Source organism: Triplophysa rosa, linkage group LG14 (genome assembly GCF_024868665.1).
Source record: "Triplophysa rosa linkage group LG14, Trosa_1v2, whole genome shotgun sequence".
In the NCBI taxonomy this organism is placed as follows: Eukaryota; Metazoa; Chordata; class Actinopteri; order Cypriniformes; family Nemacheilidae; genus Triplophysa; species Triplophysa rosa.
In genome coordinates, this window is record NC_079903.1 from 6,286,309 (window position 1) to 6,313,768 (window position 27,460).

The 27,460-nt window shown below is 46.5% G+C and overlaps 1 protein-coding gene across 2 annotated transcripts; it reads right to left on the reverse strand.

Moving 5' to 3' along the window:
• Positions 1 to 2,607: 2,607 nt before the first annotated feature.
• LOC130564684 (NACHT, LRR and PYD domains-containing protein 3-like) lies at positions 2,608 to 26,745 on the reverse strand. Of its 2 annotated transcripts, none has more exons than XM_057351007.1 (14): positions 26,019 to 26,745; positions 25,310 to 25,457; positions 24,846 to 24,953; positions 24,636 to 24,743; positions 24,454 to 24,511; positions 23,272 to 23,479; positions 21,241 to 22,999; positions 20,174 to 20,347; positions 19,587 to 19,760; positions 9,037 to 9,210; positions 8,454 to 8,627; positions 3,375 to 3,548; positions 3,097 to 3,276; positions 2,608 to 2,974 (listed from the first exon to the last, which is right to left on the reverse strand). In XM_057351007.1, exons 2-14 carry the CDS (start codon positions 25,360 to 25,362, stop codon positions 2,938 to 2,940), a joined length of 3,381 nt encoding a protein of 1,126 aa, XP_057206990.1. In that variant the 5' UTR covers positions 25,363 to 25,457; positions 26,019 to 26,745; the 3' UTR covers positions 2,608 to 2,937. The 2 variants fall into 2 exon arrangements, with proteins under 2 accessions (XP_057206990.1, XP_057206989.1); XM_057351006.1 differs by having other exon boundaries at positions 21,241 to 23,035.
• Between the last annotated feature and the right edge of the window lie 715 nt (positions 26,746 to 27,460).

The window sequence follows — 27,460 nt, forward strand, 5'->3', positions numbered from 1 at the left end:
CATCTCAAATGTCACAAAAACAGCCTTCTTCCACCTTAGAAATGTTGCCAAATTCGAAATATTTTATGTGTGCTGACGCAGAGAAGCTTATTCATGCATTTGTGACCTCAAGACTTGACTACTGTAATGCACTGCTTAGTGGTTGTCCTGCAGCATCAATAAACAAACTACAGTTAGTTCAGAACGCAGCTGCCAGAGTTCTAACCAGGTCCAGAAAATACCATCACATAACCCCAATGTTATCAACCCTTCACTGGTTACCCATTAAGTATCGTATTGACTTTAAAGTTCTTTTAATTACTTATAAAGCCTTAAACGGTTTAGCCCCTACCTACATAACAGAGCTTCTACCACACTACAACCCATCACGCTCTCTAAGATCTCAAAACTCCAGACTTTTGATAACACCTAGAATAACTAAATCCACCAAAGGGGGTAGAGCTTTCTCATACGTAGCACCTAAACTCTGGAATAGCCTCCCCGATACTATTCGAGGGTCAGACACACTCTCCCAATTTAAATCTAGATTAAAGACACATCTTTTCAGCCAAGCATTCACTAATACATAGCTAATGAACAGCAGCTACGCTAATTATTCTCTTTCTGTTCTGCCCTCGCCTCGGGATGCCCATCCCGAGGTAGGGAGAGATTCCGCCAGGCCCAGATGAACGTCATATGCCCATCCACAACTAGAGATTACGCCAGCTACATCGGAAAATCCCGTGCCATCCTCCTGCGAGAGCCTGCGGACTGACTGACCATCCAGCTCCATCCAAGGCAATTCCATCACCACCCAAGAAAAAGGCGACCATCTGGCCGGCCCAGCTCAGACAATTCCATCCCCACCGAGAGCAAAGACGGACTACCTGTCACATAAATGCTAAATTTACAATACTTGGTATTTAATGCTAAACTTACATCACACGACAGCAGTTTGAAGTTATGGCTGCACTCAGTGACTTTGATTGGAGGTAGCTGGGTGGGTGTTGTGAGGGAGTGGGGGGGCTTGTTGGTTGTGGTTCGGGGCGTTTCATTTGTTGGGACTGTGTGGGTCTGGTCTGGTTGGTCTTGTTTTGTGGTCGATGTCGGACAACAGAGGAATAAAGTTAATTATGCCATTACTACTTTTCCCTGGTTGTTCCTCTGTTGTCTGTTGTTGATCGCGGAATGAGACCGGGTTGGACCTGCACGGTTTCGGCGGGTGGGGCTTCCTGGGTCGCGGCTCGTGGGCTCTCCCTGTTCTTCGTGGACGTTGCTCGGTGGCTTTGGTCGGGGTCACTGAGTGCAGCCATGACACGTCAGAGGAGATCTGGCCCTCCCGGCTGAGCCTGGTTTCTCCCGAGGTTTTTTTTTCTCCATTATTCAGCATTGGAGTTTGGGTTCCTCGCCACAGCAGAGCAGTGCAGTGTTGGCTTGCTCACCGGGAGACTGCATTTATTTATTTATTTATTCATTTATTTATTAGATATTATTTATTATAATGATCTTGCTTGGTCTATAAACATCATGCACTGTGCTGTGTTTTACCTTTCTGTGTTTTTCTTATTTGCTCCTGTAAAGCTGCTTTGAAACAATGCACATTGTGAAAAGCGCTATATAAATAAAATTGAATTGAATTGAATTGAATTGAATTGAAATAAAACAATTGTCATGCCAACTTGCAAGTTTTCTATGATTCATTTTTAGGATGAAGAATACGAAAAAAAACGCATAGGCCTGATGCCGCTGTCAGATGAGCATGCGAAATTCATTCGGACAGTGCTGCAAAAATGGGTGGGAGCGATTCCTTTACATTTCTGTACCGAGAGGTCACGCTGTGACGTTTTGATATTCTATTGTCTCACGCACTCACGTGACGCGAATTCGCAGGTCAGAGTTCACCAAACTTGAACTTTGCTACACAGCAAAATGATAAATATCTAAGGACGTGCTTGTGTTTCCGGACTGTCGCATTTGCATGCGTATGAATGGAAGTCAATGGAGCGAAAAGTCAAGTGTGGGAAATCCCTTAACTCAGAATGCCTTTTAAATCGATCAACCAGGGTGTGGCCTTTAAGAAAAAACAACAATTTTTACTACTGTAAGGCAGCTGGAAAAGTACTAAGAACTGAGTGTGTTTGTGATGCTGGGACACAAAACAATTAAACCCCATTTTTTGCTAGATCCCGAGGAATGATATCCTGCAGGTCGACTGCAGGTCCCAAACGAAAGGATAACTAAATATATATATAAAGTATGAAGATTTACAGATAAAATTAACTATGATCAACAGATACATTGGAAATGTCCTGTAACTTATTTGACATTATAATAAAATTGGAGTCAGATCAGCCTTAACCACAGAGTCATGTAAATTGAACTAAATTGTAACAGTTTTTAAATAACTTCATGTAGAAATCGCTGAGGAGCAGCAGAACACGAGATCCCTTCAACCACGCCATTGGATTCCGTCGTTGGGCCAGTGGATGGTCTTTTACACTACAATTCTTGCTTGCTAAACATATCTCATCACGATATATAAAAACCATTGTATGAAAGATCAATGTACAGTAAATTATATTATTAAACTGTCATTTTTCACTAAACATTGCACATGTGGTATAGAAAATGTAAATTTGAATACATAAATACATGTTATATTAAAAAAAAACATTGTTACCCAAATATGGCTACAAACTGTGTTTATCTGACACACCTTAATACAATATGTACGTAATGTACTGAACCTCTGATACAAGTAAAAAGTACAACATTTTCAATTCAATAGTTAAATATTTCATTTCCAGTTCTTTCCTCTGACAGCATATACAATAGATGCACATTTAAATAAGTTTATGTCTGTGTTCATATTCACAAGAATATTTTTCACTTATAAATTCACTGAATTAATGTCAGTGTTTGTTCAGCTGATTGTGTTGTTCAGGACACAGCAGTTTCTTATTCCCCAGTTGAAGCTTGGAGTTTACAATTTAGACTGTTACAAATAAAAATTGTGTAAAATTAAAAAGAAAGATAAAACAGTGTCACAGATCTGTCTGTAATTGAATCTCACTTTAATCATGACATGAGAAAAAATAAAACCATTGAGAAACTCACCTTAACTTCTCCAGTTTATGTTTTGGATCCCTCTGTACTTCAGAGAGCATCTTCACTTCTGAATCTCCTATTTTATTATAGTTCAGATTGAGTTCTATCAGGTGTGAGGGGTTTGATCTCAGAGCTGAAGTCAGAGCAGCACAACCACAACCTTCATCTGTGATCCTGCAGCACTCCAGACTGAAGAGAGGCAAACACAGACCACAGAGAGCTCAATGAGTTTTTCTATTTCCTCTTTTTTTGAATTTATTGTTTACTTTATAGGTAATATCACTCACTGTAGTTCTTCCAGTTTACAGTGTGAATCCTCTAGTACAGCAGAGAGCAGCTTCACTCCTGAATCTCCTATTTTATTATAGTTCAGATTGAGTTCTATCAGGTGTGAGGGGTTTGAACTCAGAGCTGAAGTCAGAGCAACACAACCTTCATCTGTGATCCTGCAGCACTCCAGACTGTAGAGAAAGAAACACATGAATGATCTCTCACATTTATGTGTAAACTTCATAATCAGTGTATGTTTATTAGTATTTTAACAAACACACCTGGTCTATTTTAACACCTCCTTTTCTGGTATGGAATGTAAATATGCAAATAAATAACAAATGATAATAAAACAAAAAGAAGACCAAACACATCAATATAAGAGTGAGACTAGCATCTTTAGGTTTAATTATGTTTATGGCCTCATTGAATTTAATTTATGAAGTCTCTAGCCATAACTCATTACATATCCGTTACCTGTGACAGCTCACAATATCACTGCCCCACATACAAACTTTCTGTATTATATTCTTATATAATACGGGCTTGAGGATCCACCAAGGGAGGAAAAGGTGTTTGAGAGAGTTTTCACATTGACCAGTACTTTTTGCGAAGTAACCAGTCAAATTAGTCGGGTGAAGCACAGCGACGGGACACTAACCAAAGTTCGCGGAGCATCAGTACCCCTGTCACTGAAGAGAATGAGACAAGCACAGAAAGGTTGGTGGAGGAGCCTACGCAGCCACAAAGACCTACAACGGAGAGAAAGCTCAAAGGGCACAAACCTGCCGTGAAGTGGCCTAAAACTGTCGACAGGAGAGAGTGGGAGACAATTCACAGCAATTTAACCCAAATCTTGAAGGGACAAGTGGGAGCAGCAGCGGAAAAACTTGAAAGGATCGGTGATAATCTACAACTATGGAGAAGAGTGCTTCGGAGTGAGTAAAGGGAGAAGTGGAAAGAAAGCACCAGTGTTAGTCAACTCCAGGAGGCAGCAGGAAATCAAGATGCTAATCCGAGAGAGGAGACAGCTGAAAAAACTGTGGAAAAAAGCCTCTGACGTTGAGAGAGAAGGTCTCAAGATACTCCAAGTAGACATTAAGAACTGTCTGGCATCTTTGCGAAGAGCTGAGAATTTGAGGAAGCTTCGCAAGAAGAACACACAAGAACACGATTCTACAAAGATCCTTTCAAGTTCCTTAAAGACCTCTTCACCAAGGAAAAAAGTGGATCTTTGAAAACATCCAAGCAGGAACTGGAGGAGCACCTGGGAAAAATCTACCACGACTCAAAAAGGCATGAGCAGATAGTTATTCCATCTGACATCCCGCCAATTCCACCACCTGACTTCAAACTTGATATTAGCCCGCCAAAAATGGAAAGAAGTGGAGAACACCGTCCGGAGAGCAAGAGCAGCATCGGCTCCAGGGCCTAACGGAGTTCCTTACAAACTCTATAAGAACGCGCCAGATGTCCTACGTTTTCTGTGGAGGCTAATGACGGTAGTGTGGCAGAAGCAAAGAATGCCCAAGGCTTGGCGAAGGGCTGGCGGTGTGTTTATACCGAAAGAAAAGGATACATCAGACATCAGTCAAATCCGGCCAATCTGCCTTCTCAACATCAAAGGGAAAATCTTTTTCAATATCGTAGCACAGAGGCTGTCCACCTACCTAGAAAGAAATAAGTACATTGATACATCTGTACAGAAAGCTGGAATTCCAGGATTCTCTGGTTGCTTGGAGCATTCAAGCATGATCTGGCACCAGATCCAAGCAGTCAAGAAGGGCAAGCGGGACCTACATGTGATCTTCCTTGACCTAGCCAATGCCTTTGGTTCAGTTCCCCATGAACTAATCTGGGAATCTTTCAACTTCTTCCAAATACCAGGACTCATTACCACTCTGGTCAAGATATACTTCCAAGACCTGCAACTGTGCTTCACAACGGCCGATTTCACAACATCATTGCAGCGCTTGGAGGTAGGCATCATGGCAGGGTGCACAGTCTCACCCTTGGCTTTCACGGTGGCCATGGAAGTCATCGTTAGGGCCACAAAATGGGTGGTGGGTAGTGAACGAACCACGACTGGGCTACGTCTTCCACCTATTAGGGCATATATGGACGACATGACAACACTGACCACCACTGCAGCATGCACAAAGCGGCTACTTGAAAAGCTGCAGAAAAACATCAAGTGGGCCCAAATGAAAATCAAACCAAGTAAATCTCGAAGCATATCCTTAGTTAAGGGGGTGCTGAGTGACACAAGGTTCTTCATAGACAATGACCCAATTCCAACGGTGTCTGAGCAGCCGGTCAAAAGCCTGGGCAGATGGTACAATGCAAGCCTCAAGGACAAAGAGTAAGTGCAACAACTAATGCAAGAGATTGTCAACGGTCTGAAGAACATTGACAAGGCACTATTGCCTAGGAAACTGAAGCTCTGGTGCCTACAGTTTGGACTCCTCCCCCGGACAATGTGGCCACTCACTGTCTATGAAATCCCTAAAACAACAGTGGAGAAGATGGAACAAACCATCACTTCATACGCTAAAAGATGGCTTTGCGTCCCACAATGCCTTAGTAACATCGGCCTCTATGGCAAGGGAGTCCTGGAGTTACCTCTTACTAGCCTAATTGAGGAATACAAGTGCTCCAAAGTCAGACTCCAGATGACACTGAAGGACTCTAGAGATAACATCATCAGTTCTAATGCACTGCCCCTAGTAACTGGGCAGAAGTGGACATCATGCAAGGCAGTGCAGGAAGCTACATCAGCCCTGACGCACAGAGATATTGTGGGGCAAGTCCAGCAGGGAAGAGGAGGCTTTGGCCTGAAGGCATGTGAACCAACCTGGCGAAGGGCTACAACATAAGAGTGGAGGAAGCTAGTGGTTGAGGAGGTGCGTCGTCAAGAAGAGGTTTTCAGAAGTGCAAAGGCTGTCTCTCTTGCTGAACAGGGCAATGGACGCAGTGGAAAGGTGTGGAGAGAAGAAAGATCAGCTGGAGAGAACTATGGGAGATGGAAGCAAGCAAGATCAGTTTTATCATTAGAGCCACATGTGACATACTCCCATCACCAAAGAATCTCCATCAATGGTATGGCGAGGATCCAACATGTGCCTTCTGCCCAACTCCAGCAATCCTCAAACACATCATGACAGGCTGCAATACCTGCCTGACGCAAGGGAGATATACCTGGCAGCACAACCAGGTCCTCAAGAGCTTGGCAGCGAGACCAACTCCTTGCCGCCAAGAGAAACCAACTCCCAGAAGGTAACAACAATGTTTGTCAGAGAAGGACAGAAAACACCAACACATCCTTCCACCAGGTTGGAAACAGGACACCTAAGCATGGCCCAGGACTGGAAGATGCTGGCAGACATCGGCCAGAGGCAAATTTTCCCGCCTGAGATCGCCTCCACCAACCTCAGGCCAGACTTGGTACTCTGGTCTCCTTCAATAAAGGCTGCTTACCTCATAGAGCTCACAGTTCCATGGGAGAACTCATTTGAAGAGGCCTGTGAGCGTAAGAAGAAGCGTTATGCAGAGCTAGCGGCAGAGGCGAAGTAGCGTGGCTGGAACATTAAGGTCTATCCAGTTGAGGTGGGTTGCAGAGGATTTGTGGCATCCTCTACCATCAGAATGCTGAAAGACCTCAGAAGCCACGGTCAGGCCTTGCGGAAAACCATCAGAGCCATGTCAGAGGCGGCTGAAAGAAGCAGCCAGTGGATTTGGCTCAAGCGGAACAACCCATGCTGGGCCCTAGGCACCTCTTGAGGGTGAAACTCGGAGGTGGTTGAGCAAAGGACATAAGCTGAGGGCTGATCATCCTACAGCGGGCCAGAGGGTGTATAGTGTTTTGAAAGGCCGAAACACCCAGTGATGCAAGGGCACACTACTGAAGAAGTGTCCTCTGCCCAACTGCCCCGGAGTGTTAACCTGGCCAAGATTCACCTCCCTCCACCCCTGCATCACTTGATCGTTTACCACCAACAACAAGTCTAATCGAGCAAGTGCTCACCACCTATTGGCACAAGGGACAGTGTAACATCTTGTCCTGTGTAGTATGATTCTTACACAACACTTCATGTCTTTACATGTGACACATCTCAAATATTCAGGGCATTGATCTGTTAAGGGTGAACTCACAGTATGTGGTATACACTATGTCACACTGAATTAGTCAGACAGCAGCAGCTCTGTCCTGTCATCTTCTCAGTGAGAGAACATCATCCTCTAACCCATTCATGACCCAAATGATCTGGTGTGTGCATTTCTTCCTGATCTTCTAGAACAGTGGTTCCCAATCCTGCTCCTAGAGTACCCCAGCACTACACATTTATTAAGTGATTCTAATCAGACACACTCATCTGAGATCTTGGAGACTTTACTAATGAGCTGATAAGTTAGAAAGGTTATCAAAACTGTGCAGTGCTGGGGGCATTGGCACCGATTTATGTTTCTGCCGGTGGGTCTAACACCTTCACAACTGCTGCATCTCAATCTTAACTTTCTATTAGCAAACCACACACATCTTTTTTTCTAGAGGTAGGCCTACTTTTGTATTGAAACCTTGAAACAGAATCCATAGTAAAAATATTACAGCAAAAACCATAGCGATGACTAAAGACACTTTATACAGTATAAAGTTATAGCAAAGCTGTGGAGAAAGAATTCCCCCCATCAGAGAACTAATGCACGTCTGCTAAACTAATACCAATAAATACACAGACATTAACTTCAATCCACTGTCAGTTAAATGAAACAACATAGACAAAAAACAGCAAACATATGACAGCGTTTAACCTGTCCACCATCAACATAATAACAGAATAACAAGATGCCAGCGGGCATAACAGATGCGCTTGCCTACTCTTCAGTTAATTCCTGTGGGATGTTGGAGGGCTTAATTCGAGCACGTTTTTAAATGCAATGTGTTATAGAACTTTATCGAAGTTAACATAGGTAATATATGCCCCGTCCCATTAAGGAGAATATGTGCATTTGACATGCATACCAAAAAACAACTAAACACATACATTTGCATAAAAACAGGGAGAGATCGGATGCTGTAATAACACAATATTACTCACTGTAGTTTCTCCAGTTTACAGTGTGAATCCTCCAGTACAGCAGAGAGCAGCTTCACTCCTGAATCTCCTATTTTATTATAGTTCAGATTGAGTTCTATCAGGTGTGAGGGGTTTGATCTCAGAGCTGAAGTCAGAGCAGCACAACCTTCATCTGTGACACTGCACCACTGCAGACTGTAGAGAGAGAAAAACATGAATGATCTCTCACATTTCTGTGTAAACTTCACAATGAGTGTATGTTAATTAGTACACACACACACAAACACAGACCACAGAGAGCTCAGTGAGTTTTTTCTATTTCTCTTTGTTTGATTTTATTATCTGTTTTCAAAGAAACATCCAAGACTATTCAGAATGAACTGAAATATTTAGTTTCCTCTCACAGTCATGTTTGATTTGATGTGTTTCCTTTCTTGTATGGAATGTAAATGTATAAAATAAATATCTAAATAATAACAAATAACAAAACAAAATAAACAAATAATTATATATTATTATTGTATTATTATGTAATTTTTCTGATGGGGAAAAACTGACAAATGGACTGAAAGCGAGATCAAATGCAAATAATAATAACACTCACTGTAGTTTCTCCATTTTACAGTGTGAATCCTCCAATACAGCAGAGAGCAGCTTCAATCCTGAATCTCCTATTTTATTATAGTTCAGATTGAGTTCTATCAGGTGTGAGGGGTTTGATCTCAGAGCTGAAGTCAGAGCAGCACAACCTTCATCTGTGATACAACATCTGGAAACACTGCAGAGAAAATGCAAAAATATCAATTCACATCTGAACAATGAAGAAACGTTGTGTTGCGTTGTGTTGATATTGACTCCATTGCAGGCCACATGACCTACCAGAAACTTTCTAGTGTACGAGACTCGTGTAATATTGACCATATTAGAGACACACCTGATCAGTTCATCATTAGAATGCTTCATGACCTGAACTCGGTGTCAGATAAGAGATGCAATGAAAATCTGAAATCTTGATTAGTCACCAAGAACTGTGTTGTAAAACACACTGGCAGTATAAAATACTTACTCAGCTTTTCTAGATGCTTTGACCACTGGCATCAGTCTCAGGAGACATTTTTCTGATGGATCATATTTACTCAATTGGGCGTCTCGGCAGTTCCAGAAGTGTTCGAGTTTTTTCTCTAAAAGAGCTAATTTCTCCAGCGTGGCATGTCCCGCTGTTCTCGTGGGTGCAACACACTCATCGAGGAGGGGGGCGGATACGATGTCTGCCTCAAGTGTTGGGTTGCCAGCACGCTGGGGCAGCCTTTGTGGATACGTCCTGCCCGCACTGCTGGCGGTTGACGATTCAGACGTTGCGTTCATGGGTGGCTGTGTTCCCACGGGACTCAGCCACCACCTCATCTGCTGCCCGTTCCGTGACAGCAGTGGCTATGGCTCTGCCGTCCACTACAGCGAGCAGCGAGGGTGATATGAGGATTATTGTGAGCGTTAATCCGTCAGCCACTGGCTCGCGGACCGTTCGCACCTCGTCTCGCTCGTCTGGCTCCCCAAGAGACGGTCCCACCGTCTTGTTAATCAACCACGTATTCGGAAACGGTGCGTGATGATGATGAGATGTCCCTTGCAGCATCGGAGGGTGACTTACTGGCTTCTGACTCCGACGATTCCTCGGAGCTCCCTCCCTCAGGGGGTCGAGCCCAGGAAGAAGCGGACGTCGAAATGTCAGCCATGCTTTCCCGGGCCGCGCCTGCCCCCAGTGCCGTGTTTCCTGGAAGTGCATGAGGAACTCAGTAAGACCTGGAACGCCCCCTCTTCGGCGCGTGCACGTCAAACTAGTTCCGTCGCCCTTTCTTCCCTCGATGCTGGGGCAGCTAGAGGATATGTCGATGTCCCCCAGGTGGAGTGTGCCATCGCGACCTAGGCTCCCGTCGGGGACGGGGGCTCGACCTAGACTCCCGTCCAAAACATGTAGGTTTTCGGCATCTCTGCTGTCGAGAGCTTACACTGCTGTGGGCCAAGCTGCCTCCTCTCTCCATGCTATGGCCATCCTGCAGGTCCATCAGGCCAGGGCGTTGAGAGAACTCCACAAGGGTAAGACCGACACTGGGTCGGACGATGTCCACACTTGTGGTCCAGGAGAGAAACCTCTGGCCGGACCTTGCACAGATGAGTGACGCCGAGAAAGTCTGCTTTCTCGATGCACCCATCTCGCAAGGGGGGCTGTTCGGTGATACTGTCGAGCAGCAGTTCTAGAGATTCCGTGCACCGTCTGCTTCCCAGCAGCCCTGGTCCCCCGTCAGCAGCCGTGGCGGAAGCAGAAGCGGCCCTCATGGGAAGACCCCAGGGAGGTCGAGAATACCATTGGGCCTGCCCCAGTCATTCCATCGCTGGTTGGTCAATCCGGGATGATTCCAGCCCACTTCTCACAAAAAGAGTTTCCTCTCTCTCTGGGTGTTTATCACAGCCGCTCTCACCCTCTACCCGACGGTGTTCGGCAACTCGACGTTGCGTCACGGCGAGACCCAATGTCGAGGCTAATCAGCAGCCCTCAGCACTCTCAGTCAACGGTGCATTGAGCTGCGTCATCGCCAGGCAGGTAAGTCAGCAGAGCCGATCTCCTCCCCGGGGGCTTCCCCACGGCGAGGGATCCGCACTGCCAGCCATTGAACCACCCCCCGGGAGGTCGATGAAGCAGATCGTACCCCTAGAATCAAGGAGTGCGGATTCCGCCTTCTTGCGACCCTTAAGAACCTAATGATCAGGTCGTGCTGTCCCAGAGACTTTCCAGCGACTGGTTCGTGATGAGCGGCAATGGCGGCTACATACATTTCAGTGTGGAAGGGGATAGATTACTCTCGAGTCTCTCTTGTAGGAAGGACAACCCGTTCCCGATCGAGCAACTCTGCGGGTCTTCTCCTGAAGAAGAGCACCAGGACGAGAAGAGGCGCCAATTAAAGGCGTACAGCCACCTAGTGGAAGGGGCCCTAGCCTGAGTGATGATCTCAACCACCACCGGGGGTAGGCCACTCAGGATCTCCTCGTTCCATCCAGAAGCCAGACATGGAGGTTCCAGAGGTCTGCCTCGGATGCCATAATGTGCCCTTCCCCTGCGAAAGAAGGTCCTTCTACAGGGGAATCGGCCAGGGGGAGCTGTCGTCAGAAGCATTAGCTCCGAGAACCAAGTGCGGTTGGGTCAGTACGGCGCAACTCGTAGCACTTGATGCACCTCTTCCCTGACCTTGCACAGGATCTGTGCAAAAGAGGCTCACTGGGGAGAAGGCACACTTCCACTTGCCCCGCGGCCAGCTGTGCGCTAGGGCATCCGTGCCGAGGGGGGCCTCGGGCAGGGAGTACCATAGCAGGCAATGGGTGGTGTCCAGGGAGGCAAAAAGGTATACCTGTGCCCGCCCGAACTGCACTCAATGAGCTGGACTGCGTGGGGGGTGGAGTCGCCACTCTCCGCGAGGCGTCGACTGACGAGAGAGCGCATCGGCTGTCTGGTTCAGGTCACCCGGGATGTGTGTGGCTCGCAGGGACTTCGTCACCTGTTGACTCCACAGGAGGAGGCGTCAGGCGAGTTGTGGTAATTGTCGTGAGCAAATCCCACCCTGATGGTTAATATACGCCACGGTAGTTGTGCTGTCTGACCAGACCAGCACGTGCTTGTCCTGCCCGAGAGGTTGCGTCCTCTTCAGTGCAAGCAGCACAGCCATCAACTCCAGGCAGTTTATATGCCAACGCAGGCGGGGGCCTGTCCAACGACCCGACACTGCGTGCCCATTGCACACGGCACCCCAACCCTGCAGGGAGGCATTTGTCGTACCACGACACACCAAACCCTGCCCAAGGGGGACTCCCGTCCATAAAAAGGTCATTGAAGACTAAGGGGTTAGGTTGCGTCAGCAGAAAAGCGTGCCTACACGCCTGCTGCCGGTGTGCCGCTCTCCAGGAAACTCTACTCTGTAGGCAGTGCTGGAGCGGTCTCATGTGCATCAACTCGAAGGGGATCACCCCTGCCGAGGATGCCATGTGTCCCAGGTGCCTCTGAAATAATTTCAGGGGGGACGCTGGCTGCTGCTTGAAGAGTTTCAAGCAGTTCAGCACTGACTGTTCGCGCTCGGTGGCCGCGCTATCATGGAGACAGAGTCGAGTTCCATACCGAGAAAAAAGATGCTCTGCACAAGATAGAGCTTGCTCTTTTCCCAGTTGACCCGTAATCCCAAACGATCTAGGTGCCGAAGCACCAGGTCCTTGTTTGTACACAACAGATCTCACGAGTATTCCACTCGTCGAGATTGTTGAGTATGTGCACGCCCCTCTCCCTGAGCGGAGCGAGGGCGGCTTCCACGACCTTCGTGAAGACTCGTGGAGGCAGGGACAGACCGAAGGGGAGGATCCTGTACTGATATGCCGGCCTTCGCGAGAGCTATACACTAGATAACTCAGCTGATACCCGGCCTACGGAGGCAGGGCTGCTCTGATCAGTCCGCCACCAGGAAGTGCTTAGTGATGGATGGAATGCCTATTCTTCGCCCGGTGGGTGAAGAAAGGAGGCGGAAATAGCACACTGAATCACCTAGGAGGGGGAAGGCACTTTCGCAGGCGTACGTCCTACCAGCCGCCTGTCTCACCTGTTGGCAAGACTCAGGCTGACACCGGTTCCACGCGGAGGCTGTAGAACCACGCGAAGGTATTGGGTGTAGCCCAACACGCAGCTCTGCAGATGTCTGCCAGAGAGGTGTCCTGCGACAGTGCCCACGAGGAGGCTACACCCTGGGTGGAGTGTGCCCTCACTGCCAGCTGGCACGGGTGGCCTGGGATCGGTACGCCGTAGCGACGGCGTCCACGATCCAGTGCGCCCATCTCTGTTTGGAGACAGCTCTCCCCTATTGCTGACCTCCAAAACAGACAAAGAGCTGCTTAGAGCTCCTAAAGCTCTGCGTGTGGTCCAAGTAGAGGTGCAGCGCATGTACTGGACACAACACGGATGGGGATGAGTCTTCCTCCCCAGTGGGGAGCGCCCAGAATCAGGTCGTCTACGAGTCATTTGGCACCGGGTCTCTCACAAACTTGTGGTGCGTGTCGGAAGAGGGAGGGCATGTGTCGGGCCTCTCCACGGTCCCGTCGCGTCAGGCTATCCGCTGGGGGACGGATCCCCGGCTATCCGTGGCCTATCGAGCTTCCCGCGGCACTGCGGTATCGCTGCCTTCAGGAGGGATTCTGACTTAGAGGCGTTCAGTCGTAATCCCGCAGACGGTAGCCTCGCGCCAGTGGCTCCTCAGACAAGCGCACAAACCAAATGTCTGAACCTGCGGTTCCTCTCGTACTGAGCAGGATTACTGTCGCAACAACATGGCATCAGTATGGTAAAACTAACCTGTCTCACGACGGCTTTGGGCACGTAGCCGGGCTGGGGTCTCAGGATAACGTGAGAGTCTCCAGGCCCGAACTCTAGGCAATCAGTGGAAATGGAGAATGCTTGCAGATCCCCTACCCTCTTGATGGAGGCGAGCGCCACCAGGGGAGCCGTCTTCATCATAAGAGAATGAGTGGCATCTCCCAGGGGCTCGAAGGTGGACCTCTGGAGGCCCGCCAGGACCGCATTGAGGTCCCAAGAGGGTACGGAGCGCGGACGAGACGGATTCCGCCTTCTTGCGACCCTTAAGAACCTAATGATCAGGTCGTGCTGTCCCAGAGACTTTCCAGCGACTGGTTCGTGATGAGCGGCAATGGCGGCTACATACACTTCAGTGTGGAAGGGGATAGATTACTCTCGAGTCTCTCTTGTAGGAAGGACAACCCGTTCCCGATCGAGCAACTCTGCGGGTCTTCTCCTGAAGAAGAGCACCAGGACGAGAAGAGGCGCCAATTAAAGGCGTACAGCCACCTAGTGGAAGGGGCCCTAGCCTGAGTGATGATCTCAACCACCACCGGGGGTAGGCCACTCAGGATCTCCTCGTTCCATCCAGAAGCCAGACATGGAGGTTCCAGAGGTCTGCCTCGGATGCCATAATGTGCCCTTCCCCTGCGAAAGAAGGTCCTTCTACAGGGGAATCGGCCAGGGGGAGCTGTCGTCAGAAGCATTAGCTCCGAGAACCAAGTGCGGTTGGGTCAGTACGGCGCAACTCGTAGCACTTGATGCACCTCTTCCCTGACCTTGCACAGGATCTGTGCAAAAGAGGCTCACTGGGGAGAAGGCACACTTCCACTTGCCCCGCGGCCAGCTGTGCGCTAGGGCATCCGTGCCGAGGGGGGCCTCGGGCAGGGAGTACCATAGCAGGCAATGGGTGGTGTCCAGGGAGGCAAAAAGGTATACCTGTGCCCGCCCGAACTGCACTCAATGAGCTGGACTGCGTGGGGGGTGGAGTCGCCACTCTCCGCGAGGCGTCGACTGACGAGAGAGCGCATCGGCTGTCTGGTTCAGGTCACCCGGGATGTGTGTGGCTCGCAGGGACTTCGTCACCTGTTGACTCCACAGGAGGAGGCGTCAGGCGAGTTGTGGTAATTGTCGTGAGCAAATCCCACCCTGATGGTTAATATACGCCACGGTAGTTGTGCTGTCTGACCAGACCAGCACGTGCTTGTCCTGCCCGAGAGGTTGCGTCCTCTTCAGTGCAAGCAGCACAGCCATCAACTCCAGGCAGTTTATATGCCAACGCAGGCGGGGGCCTGTCCAACGACCCGACACTGCGTGCCCATTGCACACGGCACCCCAACCCTGCAGGGAGGCATTTGTCGTACCACGACACACCAAACCCTGCCCAAGGGGGACTCCCGTCCATAAAAAGGTCATTGAAGACTAAGGGGTTAGGTTGCGTCAGCAGAAAAGCGTGCCTACACGCCTGCTGCCGGTGTGCCGCTCTCCAGGAAACTCTACTCTGTAGGCAGTGCTGGAGCGGTCTCATGTGCATCAACTCGAAGGGGATCACCCCTGCCGAGGATGCCATGTGTCCCAGGTGCCTCTGAAATAATTTCAGGGGGGACGCTGGCTGCTGCTTGAAGAGTTTCAAGCAGTTCAGCACTGACTGTTCACGCTCGGTGTCCGCGCTATCATGGAGACAGAGTCGAGTTCCATACCGAGAAAAAAGATTCTCTGCACGAGAGAGAGCTTGCTCTTTTCCCGGTTGACCCGTAATCCCAAACGATCTAGGTGCCGAAGCACCAGGTCCTTGTTTGTACACAACAGATCTCACGAGTATGCCACTCGTCGAGATAGTTGAGTATGTGCACGCCCCTCTCCCTGAGGGGAGCGAGGGCGGCTTCCACGACCTTCGTGAAGACTCGTGGAGGCAGGGACAGACCGAAGGGGAGGAACCTGTACTGATATGCCGGCCTTCGCGAGACAAAAGTATGTGTCCTTCAGGTCAATTGCCATGAACCAGTCCTGACATCTAACAGACGTCAGGATGCGCTTCTGCGTGAGCATCCTGAACGGCAGCTTGTGCAGGTGCCTGTTCAGGGTACGCAGATCCAAATGGGGCGCAACCCCCGCATTTCTTGGGGACGATGAAGTATGGGCTGTAAAACCCGCAGAACATCTCGGCTGGGGAGACGAGCTCGATCGCTTCCTTCGCCACAAGGGTTGCGACCTCAGCCCAAAGCACGGGCTCCTACCTTGCATGCTTGGGCGGGCGCCTGGCGAATTGGATCGCATAGCCGAGACGGATCGTCCTCCCTAGTCACCGTGACGGTCTGGTTCGATGGCTAGCAGTGCGGCTCCCTCGCCGTGGGGGGGGTCCTCTGGGAAGGAGAGCGGCTCTGCTGACTTACCTGCCCGGCGATAATGCTGCTCAATGCACCATCGAACTGAGAGTGCTGAGGGCTGCTGGAGTGTATGCCCGGTATTGCGTCTCACTGTGACGCAATGTCGAGTTGCCGAACACCGTCCTCTGGAGGCTGAGAGCGGCTAAGGAAAAAACCTCGATGGAGAGAGAGGAAACTCCCCCGATGGAGCGAGAGGAAACTCCCACGATGGAGAGAGAGGAAACTCCTAGGATATGGGCACAAGGCCCCCAAAGGGGCCCAGCAGGTGCTGGGACGGGGCAGGGACCGTCCCAGACCGACCGACCAGCGAGGGAATGGCTGGGGTCGGGCCTGATGTGGTCTCGATCTCCCTGGGCTTGTCCCGTCAGGCTGGTGACGGAACGGTGGTCTCCTCCTCGACGTCTTCTCCCGGGGGGGCGCCTGGGTAGGGGGCGCCGCAGCCAGAGTCAGCGTCAAAGAGGGCCGGGGCTGCTGGGGAGCAGATGCCGCACAGGACCTCAACGGTCGAAGGGCCGCACGGGACCTCGATGGTCGAAGGGCGGCCGGGTCGCAGCGGGCAATCCCCCGGGGGGGTAGGTCTGCTTCTTCACTGCCGAGAACTCTCGACAGTATCACCAAACAGCCCCCCTTGTGAGTTGGCACGTCGAGAAAGCGAACTTTCTCAGCATCACACATCTGCACAAGGTTGAGCCGGAGGTGTCTCTCCTGGGCCACTAGTGTGGACGTCGTCCGACCCAGGGCCCGCGCTGTCACCTTGGTCACCCGTAGGGCCAGGTCAGTGGCGGCACGGAGTTCCTGCACAAGCCCTCGGGTCGGTCTTACCCTCGAGGAGCTCTTCAATGCCTCGGCCTGCAGGATGGCCATGGTGTGGAGAGCAGAGGCAGCTTGGCCTGCGGCAGTGTAAGCCCTCAACACCAGAGATGCCAAAAGCTTACCCGCCTTGGATGGGAGGCAGAGTCTCGTCGACGTAGCCCCTAGCTGCCCCCCCCCCTCGAGGGAAGTAAGGACGACGAAGCTAGTTTGACGGGAACACTCCGAGAGGGGAGCGTTCCAGGTCTTACTAAGCTTCCTCATGCACTTCCGGGAAAAATGGTAACGGGGCCAAGCGTGGCTTGAAGTCGCGCTCAGACCCGAGGCACCAAGTGTCCAACCACGAGCACTGGGGTGCTCGCAATGCTCGCGGTGGCCCGGGAGAGCATGGCTGACATCTCGACGTCTGCATCCTCCTAGGCACGACCTCCCGAGGGAGGGAGCTCCACGGAATCGATGGGGTCGGACGCCAGTGGGTCGCCCTCCGATGCTGCCAGCGACAACTCATCTTCATCACGCATCGTTTCCGAATACGTGGCTGAGGAACAAGACGGAACCATCTCTTGGGGAATGGTCAGTCGAGCGAGACGTGGCGCGAACGGTCCGCGAGCCTGTGGCTGATGGATTAGCTCTCACGGTAATTCCCATATCACCCTCACTGCTCGCCGTGGCAGACGGCAGGGCCGAAGCCGCTGCTATCACGGGGCGGGAAGCAGACGAGGTGGTGGCTGGGTCCATAAAGAACACAGCCATCCGTGATCGCAACGTCTGGATCGTCATCCGCCCGCAGTGCGGGCAGGATGTATCCACGAATGCTGCCTCAGCGTGCCGAAGCACTTGAGGCAGACGTCGTGTCCATCCCCCTCCTCTAAGGAAAAAATTTGCTCTTTTAGAAAACACCTCTGGAACTGCCGAGACGCCCCGGGGGAAGTCACTGACGAAGAGGGACCATCCGCTGCACCACGTCGTAAGAATCCAGCAGTCTTTACCAGTATATGTCATTCGATGCAAAGGCTCCGAAGAACAAAATGTGAATGAATGCAGCACGCCGTCTCCCTTTTATACCCGGATATCCGGGGCGGAGTCCGGCATGCAAATTTAATTCGCCAATTTCATTGGCCTTTTCAAAACTAGAGTCAGAAGATGATAGGTTCTTAAGTCAAACCCCATCTGTCGGTTCGACACTGTGAAGAAGTTATCTTCTTCACCGCTGTAAGCGGCAGCGCTGGTTACACACATACACATTCACACTCGCATTTCCCTTACCTGTTAACCCTGCTATAGGAGGAGCGGGTGCACGCGCAAGTCCAATGGCGCTTGGTCATACATTTACATTCCATATCCCCGATCGGTCAATATTTACGAGACATATCACACATAATCGTTTGTCATGTTTAATGTTTATTGTCTAAACATTGAGTTTAACTAACAGTTTTGTTGTTTGCTTGTTTAAGTGTTTATGGAGAGAAACAAAAAATCCGGTTGCTCGGAGTGAGATCGGCGAACTCGAGCTCACATTGGGTGCATGGTTATGATGTCATCAAACAGTGCTGAGCCGGCGCAGTGGGCCATGAGCTCGATTAAACCATTTGCTTGTCCGAAGGGGTACCCAGCAGTTTCTATCTGTATAGAAAACGGATACAAGTAAAGTTATTAAACATGCATTATTAATGTATTATTAATTACATGATATTTGCCACGAGAAGGGATTTAGTAATGATGCATAATCACTGTTTATATTTCATATAGAAATATATAATGCTCATAACCTTACCTGTTCATGGTGTTGCCTGGAGGAAGGGGCGGGGTCTGGTCTTTATAAGCTTTGCCAGATTTCAGTTCAGGAAGGTCACTAAGTTTAACTATGTGCTATTGCAGTGTTGTGCGTTACTCTGTTGTATACTGTGGAGACTACAAGATTGAGTGCTTATTTGGTACAGTATTTTTTCCTCTCATTTTATTTTGTTGTTGTTTTGGTACTTTGGTTTTTCTTTTGCTCTTCACTGCTGGATTACTGGATTTTGGTGCACATGTAAATAAAACCCATCTCTCACAGAGAAGTACACGGGTCAAGCCATTTTTTTTCCCTACTTGATACCTTAACACGCCTCGTAGTAGCCTGCTGAAGGTGTACTACATTACAGACACAATGTCGAGAGACCGACAGAAAGGGAACTAATGCATGTCTGCTAAACTAATACCAATAAATACACAGACATTAACTTCAATCCACTGTCAGTTAAATGAAACAACATAGACAAAAACAGCAAACATATGACAGCGTTTAACCTGATCACCATCAACATAATAACAGAATAACAAGATGCCAGCGGGCATAACAGATGCGCTTACCTACTCTTCAGCTGATTCCTGTGGGATGTTGGAGGGCTTAATTTGAGCACGTTTTTAAATGCAATGTGTTATAGAACTTTATCGAAGTTAACATAGGTAATATATGCCCCGTCCCATTAAGGAGAATATGTGCATTTGACATGCATACCAAAAAAACAACTAAACACATACATTTGCATAAAAACAGGGAGAGATCGGATGCTGTAATAACACAATATCACTCACTGTAGTTTCTCCAGTTTACAGTGTGAATCCTCCAGTACAGCAGAGAGCAGCTTCACTCCTGAATCTCCTATTTTATTATAGTTCAGATTGAGTTCTATCAGGTGTGAGGGGTTTGATCTCAGAGCTGAAGTCAGAGCAGCACAACCTTCATCTGTGACACTGCACCACTGCAGACTGTAGAGAGAGAAAAACATGAATGATCTCTCACATTTCTGTGTAAACTTCAAAATGAGTGTATGTTAATTGGTACACACACACACAAACACAGACCACAGAGAGCTCAGTGAGTTATTTCTATTTCTCTTTGTTTGATTTTATTATCTGCATTCAAAGAAACATCCAAGACTATTCAGAATGAACCTAAATATTTAATTTCCTCTCACAGTGATGTTTGATTTGATGTGTTTCCTTTCTTGTATGGAATGTAAATGTATAAAATAAATAACTAAATAATAATAAATAACAAAATAAAATAAATAAATAATTATATATTATTATTGTATTATTATGTAGATTTTCTAACGAGGAAAAACTGACAAATGAACAGAAAGAGAGATCAAATGCTTTAATAACATAATAACACTCACTGTAGTTTCTCCATTTTACAGTGTGAATCCTCCAGTACAGCAGAGAGCAGCTTCACTCCTGAATCTCCTATTTTATTATAGTTCAGATTGAGTTCTATCAGGTGTGAGGGGTTTGATCTCAGAGCTGAAGTCAGAGCAGCACAACCTTCATCTGTGATACAACATCTGGAAAGACTGCAGAGAAAATGCAAAAATATATCAATTCACTTCTGAACAATGAAAAAAAGTTGTGTTGTGTTGATATTGACTCCATTGCAGGCCACATGAGCGCAGAGAAACAGAGTGTAGATGAACCTCTCTGTAAAGTTACCCTGCAGCTACAATCCAAAACACCTGCCAGAAACTTTCTAGTGTACGAGACACATGTAATATTGACCATATTAGACACACCCGATCAGTTCATCATTATACTGCTTCAGTCATGATTCTGCCTCATCTTGTCATGCCTTTCTTGATCTTGTGGCAGAATCATGGCAGGGCCTCTTGTTTTATGTGGAGATATGCATTATGGCCCTTTTGGAGTTCCATACTCTCTCTCCGGTCTCATCTCTGTTCCCGCCCTCTCGTTTCCTTGTTAGCTTTCCATCAGTGTTTCATCCCCGACACCTGTCCCTTGTAAATTATCCTTTGTTAGTCTCCCTTTAAAATGCCCTCATGCCTACTGTCCTGTGCTCGTTCCTTTTGTGCCTTTGCTTGTTTGCCAAATTGTTCATGCCCATGTCTTTGGATTACCTTGTCGTGTTTCATGCCGTGTTATTAGTTCGTCTTGTTCCTGTCATTTTAGTGTAAGTCTAGTTCTCTTGTTTTCTTATTTTTGTCCCCCTCGTAGGAAGTGTTTGTTTGAAGTTCGTGTTTTGTTGTAATTTCCCCCCCATTGTGGGTGTTTTGTTACTAAAGTCTTTTGTGTACTACCGCTGCCTGCACTTGGGTTCTTCCCTCCCACCCAGTTCCTGACAGCTTCATGAACCTGAACTCAGTGTCAGATAAGAGATGCAATGAAAATCTGAAATCTTGATTAGTCACCAAGAACTGTGTTGTAAAACACACTGGCAGTATAAAATACTTACTCAGCTTTTCTAGATGCTTTGACCACTGGCATCAGTCTCAGGAGACATTTTTCTGATGGATCATATTTACTCAATGTAAACTCATCAAGCTCCTCTTCTGAGTTCAGTAACACAAACACCAGAGCCGACCACTGAGCAGGAGACAGATTGACTCCAGAGAGATAACTAACTCCAGATCTCTTCAGATATGACTGGACTTCATTCACTAGAGAATGATCATTCAGTTCATTCAGACAGTGAAACAGGTTGATGGATTTCTCTGGAGATTGATTCTCTCTGATCTTCTCTTTAATGTAAGCAACTGTTTTCTGACTGCTTTCAGAGCTGCTTACTGTCTTTCTCATGAGCTCTTGTAAGAGAATCTGATTAGACTTCAGTGTGAGACCGAGAAGAAACCGCAGGAAAAGGTCCCAGTGTCCGTTCTCACTCTGTAAGGCCTTGTCCACTTCACTCTTTAGTGAATCAGTCATAGTTGACCAGAACATGTTCTTGAGTCCTGTGTTTTGTTCAGAGAAGGACATCATCTTAAATACAGCAGCTAGAAACTCCTGAATGCTCAGATGTATAAAGCTGAACACTTTCCCCAGGTGCAGCACAGGCTCCTCTCTGAAGATCTGAGTACAAACTCCTGAATACACAGACACTTCTCTCACATCAATGCCACACTCTCTCAGATCCTCCTCATAGAAGATCAGGTTCCCTTTCTCCAGCTGCTCATAGGCCAACTTTCCTAATGAGAAAATGCTCTTTCTAGCCTGAAGAAGATCTATTTCATATTTCCCATCGTACATTTGACTCCTTTTGGTTTGAAAGATCAGGAAGTGTGTGAACATTTGTGTAAGAGTCTTGGGGATCTCTGTATTCTTTGTTTCCCTTAACATTCTCTGGAGAACAGTGGCTGAAATCCAGCAGAAGACTGGGATGTGACACATGATGTACAGACTTCTTGATGATCGGATGTGTTTGATGATTTTATCAGACAGACTCTGATCCTTTATTCTCTTCCTGAAATATTCTTTTTTCTGAGGGTCGTTGAATCCTCGTACCTCTGTCACTTGATCGACACACTCAGGAGGGATTTGATTGGCTGCTGCTGGTCGAGAGGTGATCCAGATGAGAGCAGAAGGAAGTAAATTCCCCTTGATGAGGTTTGTCAGCAGAACATCCACTGAAGCCGATTCTGTTACATCAGACAAGGTCTGATTGTTGTGGAAGTTTAGATGCAGTCGACACTCATCCAGACCATCAAATATAAACAGGACTTTGTAGTCTTCATAATCTGTTGATGTGAGTTGTTTTGTTACTTTGTAAAATTGATTGACAAGTTCCATAAGACTGAGATTTTGCTTGATCAGATTCAGCTCTCTATAAGGAAGTGGAAATATAAAATGAACGTCCTCATTTTCTTTTCCTTCAGTCCAATCCAGAATGAACTTCTGTACAGAGACTGTTTTTCCATTTCCAGCGACTCCTTTAGTCAGCACACTTCTGATGGGTTTGTCTTGTTCAGATAATGCTTTAAAGATGTCACTGCATTTGATTGATCTCTCCCGTGTCTCTGATCTTCTGGATGATGTCTCAATCTGTCTCACCTCATGTTCATTGTTGATCTCTCCACTCCCTCCCTCTGTGATGTAGAGCTCTGTGTAGATCTCATTCAGATGTGTTGTGTTACCATGACTGGATATTCCTTCATTAATTCTCTGATATTTCTCCTTTAGTCTGGATTTGAACTTTTGTTGATACATAGGCATCAGTTCTAACAAAAAAGCAGTATAATCAGCATGATTACGTCCTGATAAAGAAGCACAAGAACATGTGGCTTGCCTTTATCATTTTTCTGTTTATGGGATGTGATGGATATCATGAAATATTTTAGAAATCAGTTCTATCAAGGTCTTATTCAAAGGTCTAAATTTGCCTTAAGAAATTAGAAAAAAAATTGTAAGAAAAATAAATCAAACACTGTCACATTCTTTTTTTAACATTGATTTCTTGTAATGGTGTTATGTGATGACACAGAGATCTTACTGGTCTGTAGTGTGTTTGCAAGGTCTGTCTGCTTCATCTTCTTCAGGATGTGCAGTGTGATCTTAATAACCGCCTCTCTGACTCTTCTATGACTCTTGTCATCATCATCTGTTTCTCTCTCAAAGGATTCTGGGTAATCTGGACTCAACAGTCTCTTAAAACTGTTTAACTCTTTCTTCATTACAGAGATGATTTTCTGCTCAACTTCCTGAAATCACAGAGAATATTCAAACTGTGAAGCTCCACTCAGTAACAGAGAAATTAACACACATCCATCCTTCGAATCCACTCATCGTGTGCAAGGTTGTGGGAGGACTGCAGCATATTCCATATTTCAGGATCTCTGGATACATGGCCAGTCTATCACATGGACACTTAAACACACACACACACACACAAACTCACAAATCTAGGGCACATGTAGTTACTCCAGTTTACATAAACTACATGCCTTGGGACTGTGGGATGGTTCTTGCTGTGAGGCAACAGTGCCACCCATTTGACCACTGTGCCATCCTAATTCAGACATAACTGAATTATATTACACAGAAACTTATAACACACACACACTTTTTAATGAAATATCAGACATCGGTGTCTATAAAAACGGAAGGGATAAGAGGGAGTTGAAATGGACTCAGTACTTGTAGTGGAACGTCACAGACAGCAGCACACATAATCCAATAAAGGTATGTTTATTAGAAGACTCAAACACTGAGACCGATTTACACTTTTAAAACAGATAGGACAACGAGTACATGACAGGACTGAGTAAATAAAGAGTTTGAGTCAGGGGGGATTGCTGGCAGGAGTGGTGATTTCTGATGAGGGACTGGTGAGGGAGCGTGGAGGATGATGGGTAATGAAGTCCAAGGGGGAACACAGGAGAAACAGGCAGAGGGAAACACCGGGAGGCAGACAGGGGCAGACATGACTGTGACAGTACCAGAGGGCTGTTATGTTGGGGCAATCACACAGTTAATTACAATAGTCCATTAATTATAACCACTCACCCTGACAGACTTTTTTCTTTAATATTTGCTTTGTTTGTACAGTATTATCACAAACGAGTATACCCCATATGTCACTGAATGAAAAGAAGTTGCTTCCAGGTGGCGCACGCACGCACACACACACAAACACACACACACACACACACACGCAGGTGCAGTACATACACACCTTGAAAATGGAGTCCAAGTTCTTTACAATATCTGATTCTGATCCATTCTGTGTTTTTCTGTAATAAAACAAAATATTTTATTTACTGGTGAATGTTTCTTAATGCATTCATTACACAACGGTAAAGAAATTAATAAAGTGGATATTTCTAATACTGTACTAAATACTGAACTACACAACACCTCAGATCAGCAGACAAGTCTCCCAAACTGAATACTATTGGATGACCCACTGACGCATCACTCTTCATGGACACACAGCTGGGTTCAGGAGGTTTATTCTGAAACAAACTAAAACACAACACCAAATGGATGTATACTGTTAAAATTAATGTATAATGTGTAAATTTATATATATATATAAATATATTAATACTGTAAATTACACAACACCTCAGATCAGCAGATGAGTCTCTCAAACGGAATGATATTGGATGATCCATTGACTGGTCACTCTTCATAGACACACAACTAGGTTTAGGAGATTTGTTCTGACACAAACTAAAACACAACAGCAAACAAACACTGACGTTAAATTTTCCTCTTTTTCTATGTAAATGCCTCATTCATTAATTCATTCGTTCATTTTTTTACTAAAACATTATTTTGAGCCATAAGAATAAGCCTGAAGCATTGATGCTTAAGTATCTGTTTTGAGCTTTCTGGGAAAACCTTGTGAATAAGCAGGTAGGTCTTACTGTACTGTCACACATTATCCATTTAAACCATTAAAAAGAAATCACACTCATAATGTTTTCCTTTCTGCAGTCATGTGGATTCAGTTTCTCAAGTAAGAGTAAATAAAAAATACCATGGTATTCTAATGATACATATAAAAACACCTGAAGTTCTCTCACCTCTTGTCTGTCTTTGTGTTATGTTCATTGGAGAGACTCATTCTGAAGGGCATGTTGTCTTGCTCAAACCAAGTTTTGTATCAACTCAGAAATCAAAGTCTTTCTAAAATCTCTCTCTCTGTCTCAACAGTCAGTTGACAGTAATGACCTGCACAAATTAAGACCAATTTTAGTCGTGATTAATTACACAGAATCAATTACTTCACAGACATTTACATTTACATTTACAGACAACAGCAAATATTCAGACAAGCACTGTGAAAGTAAATGAAAGTAAAACGGGAATTATACAATTCACAGAGTAACTAATGTGCTTATTAAACTTATTAAAAACACACCTCAAACTATATTAGGCCTATTTGTTCTTTATACTGTGCAGCTGATGATTAAAAAAACTAATTTGATCACTAATTGTGCATGTATTGTCTTCACTGCATTGACATTGTCTGGTTTATACACAATGGATTGCAGATTGATCATGTGACAAATAAACATGAAGTTTTAAACTTTTAATACCAAAGACCATTATACCATTATAATGGGCATTTGCCCTTAAGCAGATTGTCACAGTTTCTGCATGAAAATGTTAGCAGTTAAAAGTAAATGTTTAAGAACCTGAACTGAACTAGTATTTTAGTTATAAAAGGAAAACAGAAGTCAAATCAGATCAATCACTAACATTCTGTACAGTAGAAATGAAGATACTCACTTGTCTCTCTGGTTGTTGTTTACTTCTTCACACTACAAAATGGATCCCGAACGGGCTCTTTCAGTCTCTGTCGCACTCTCTCACTCTACCAAAATAAATCTCGTATCAAATAACAAACTACCAGGGTATGGAAAGGGAGGTGCTAAATCATTTGGACTATGTTCCAGGGGGTACCTGTCCTTATTTTCCGGGTGGGGGGGATGGGGTTGTGTGATTGTGATACTTTGGCAATAAAAAAAGGCACTTTTAACACATAAAAACAGCAGACAAACATTTGCTCATATACAAAACATGAATCAATGAATGCAGTTCTCCACTAGATAGCAGCAAACCAGCACATGGCAAAGTTATTTGTTCCCCTTTACCAGTTGACCAGTTGACCAGTTTAAATGTTCGAAGACATTTCGAACATCTAAATGGTTGTACAAACATTTATTGAAAAATGTATAAACATTTGCTTTTCTTAATGGGAGGGGCCTACCGGCTGCACAGCAATAAAATACGTTTTTTTGTTGAAGTTTATGTGACTACGTTCGGGAGGATCATAAGAATGTAATCCAACCAATCAGCACAGAGTAGACGCTATATAAGCTGTCCCTCACCTCTGTCCCATGACAGTTTTGGTAGCAAAACCTCCACCCCATCACCTCACTCTCTACATCGTATCTATCCCAGTAAAGGGGGGAGTACTCTGGGTTCGGGCCAAAATTCAGAGCTCAGAGCTCTGCCCTCGGACAGCACGCCAAATATGCTTTACCTTATCAGAACAACGGTCCGCCTGGAAACAACATGAAACCGTTTGATCTAAGAAGTAAGCTGTCTTGTTTACAACGGTTGCTATAAAAATTCATCACAATTGACTAAACGCTTAATTCTGAAAAGTATGCGAGGTCACGGCATAAATTTATATATACGTGTTCGTGAATGTACACCAGTCTGTTACTGCGGGGACATGTCCACGCCTCTAAACATGACTCGGCACAAAACGAAACATTATTGGTTGCTTTACCTGTCAGTCATGTGGCCTCTTGGTCAAGGAAAGCGGCGATAATTTCCAGAACTTCAGTATGAAGGTCTGGCTACTTGAGACTATATAAGATGTAGCCCATGGGCCTCTCGGTGAGTTCCAAAGAGGACATGTCTGAAAGGCACTTTCAGTAAAAACATCATGGCCGCCATATTGAAGGGTGGTTTCAAACCAAAGTGCTCAACTGGCCATTTCAAAGGGCCCTTCGAAACGTCTTGGTTGCGTATGTAACCTCAATTCCCTGATGGAGGGAACGAGACATTGTGTCGAACCGACAGAATGGGTTTTGATCTTGAGAACCTATCATCTCCAATTGTACTTTTTAAAGGCCAATGAAGTTGAAGAGGTTCCTTCCTCTCATCCAGGGCATGCACGGGCTGCTCCGCATGGACAGCATGGCTTCCGTAGCGTATGT

Excerpts from the sequence above, each read along its gene's own strand:
- LOC130564684 (XM_057351006.1), bottom strand. The coding sequence starts at position 25,362 with ATGCCCTTCAGAATGAGTCTCTCCAATGAACATAACACAAAGACAGAC. Across the intron at positions 19,761-20,173 it reads TGTAAAATGGAGAAACTACA|TCTGCAGTGGTGCAGTGTCA; the intron begins GTGAGTGTTATT and ends CTCTCTCTACAG. Across the intron at positions 3,277-3,374 it reads TGTAAACTGGAAGAACTACA|TCTGGAGTGCTGCAGGATCA; the intron begins GTGAGTGATATT and ends GCCTCTCTTCAG.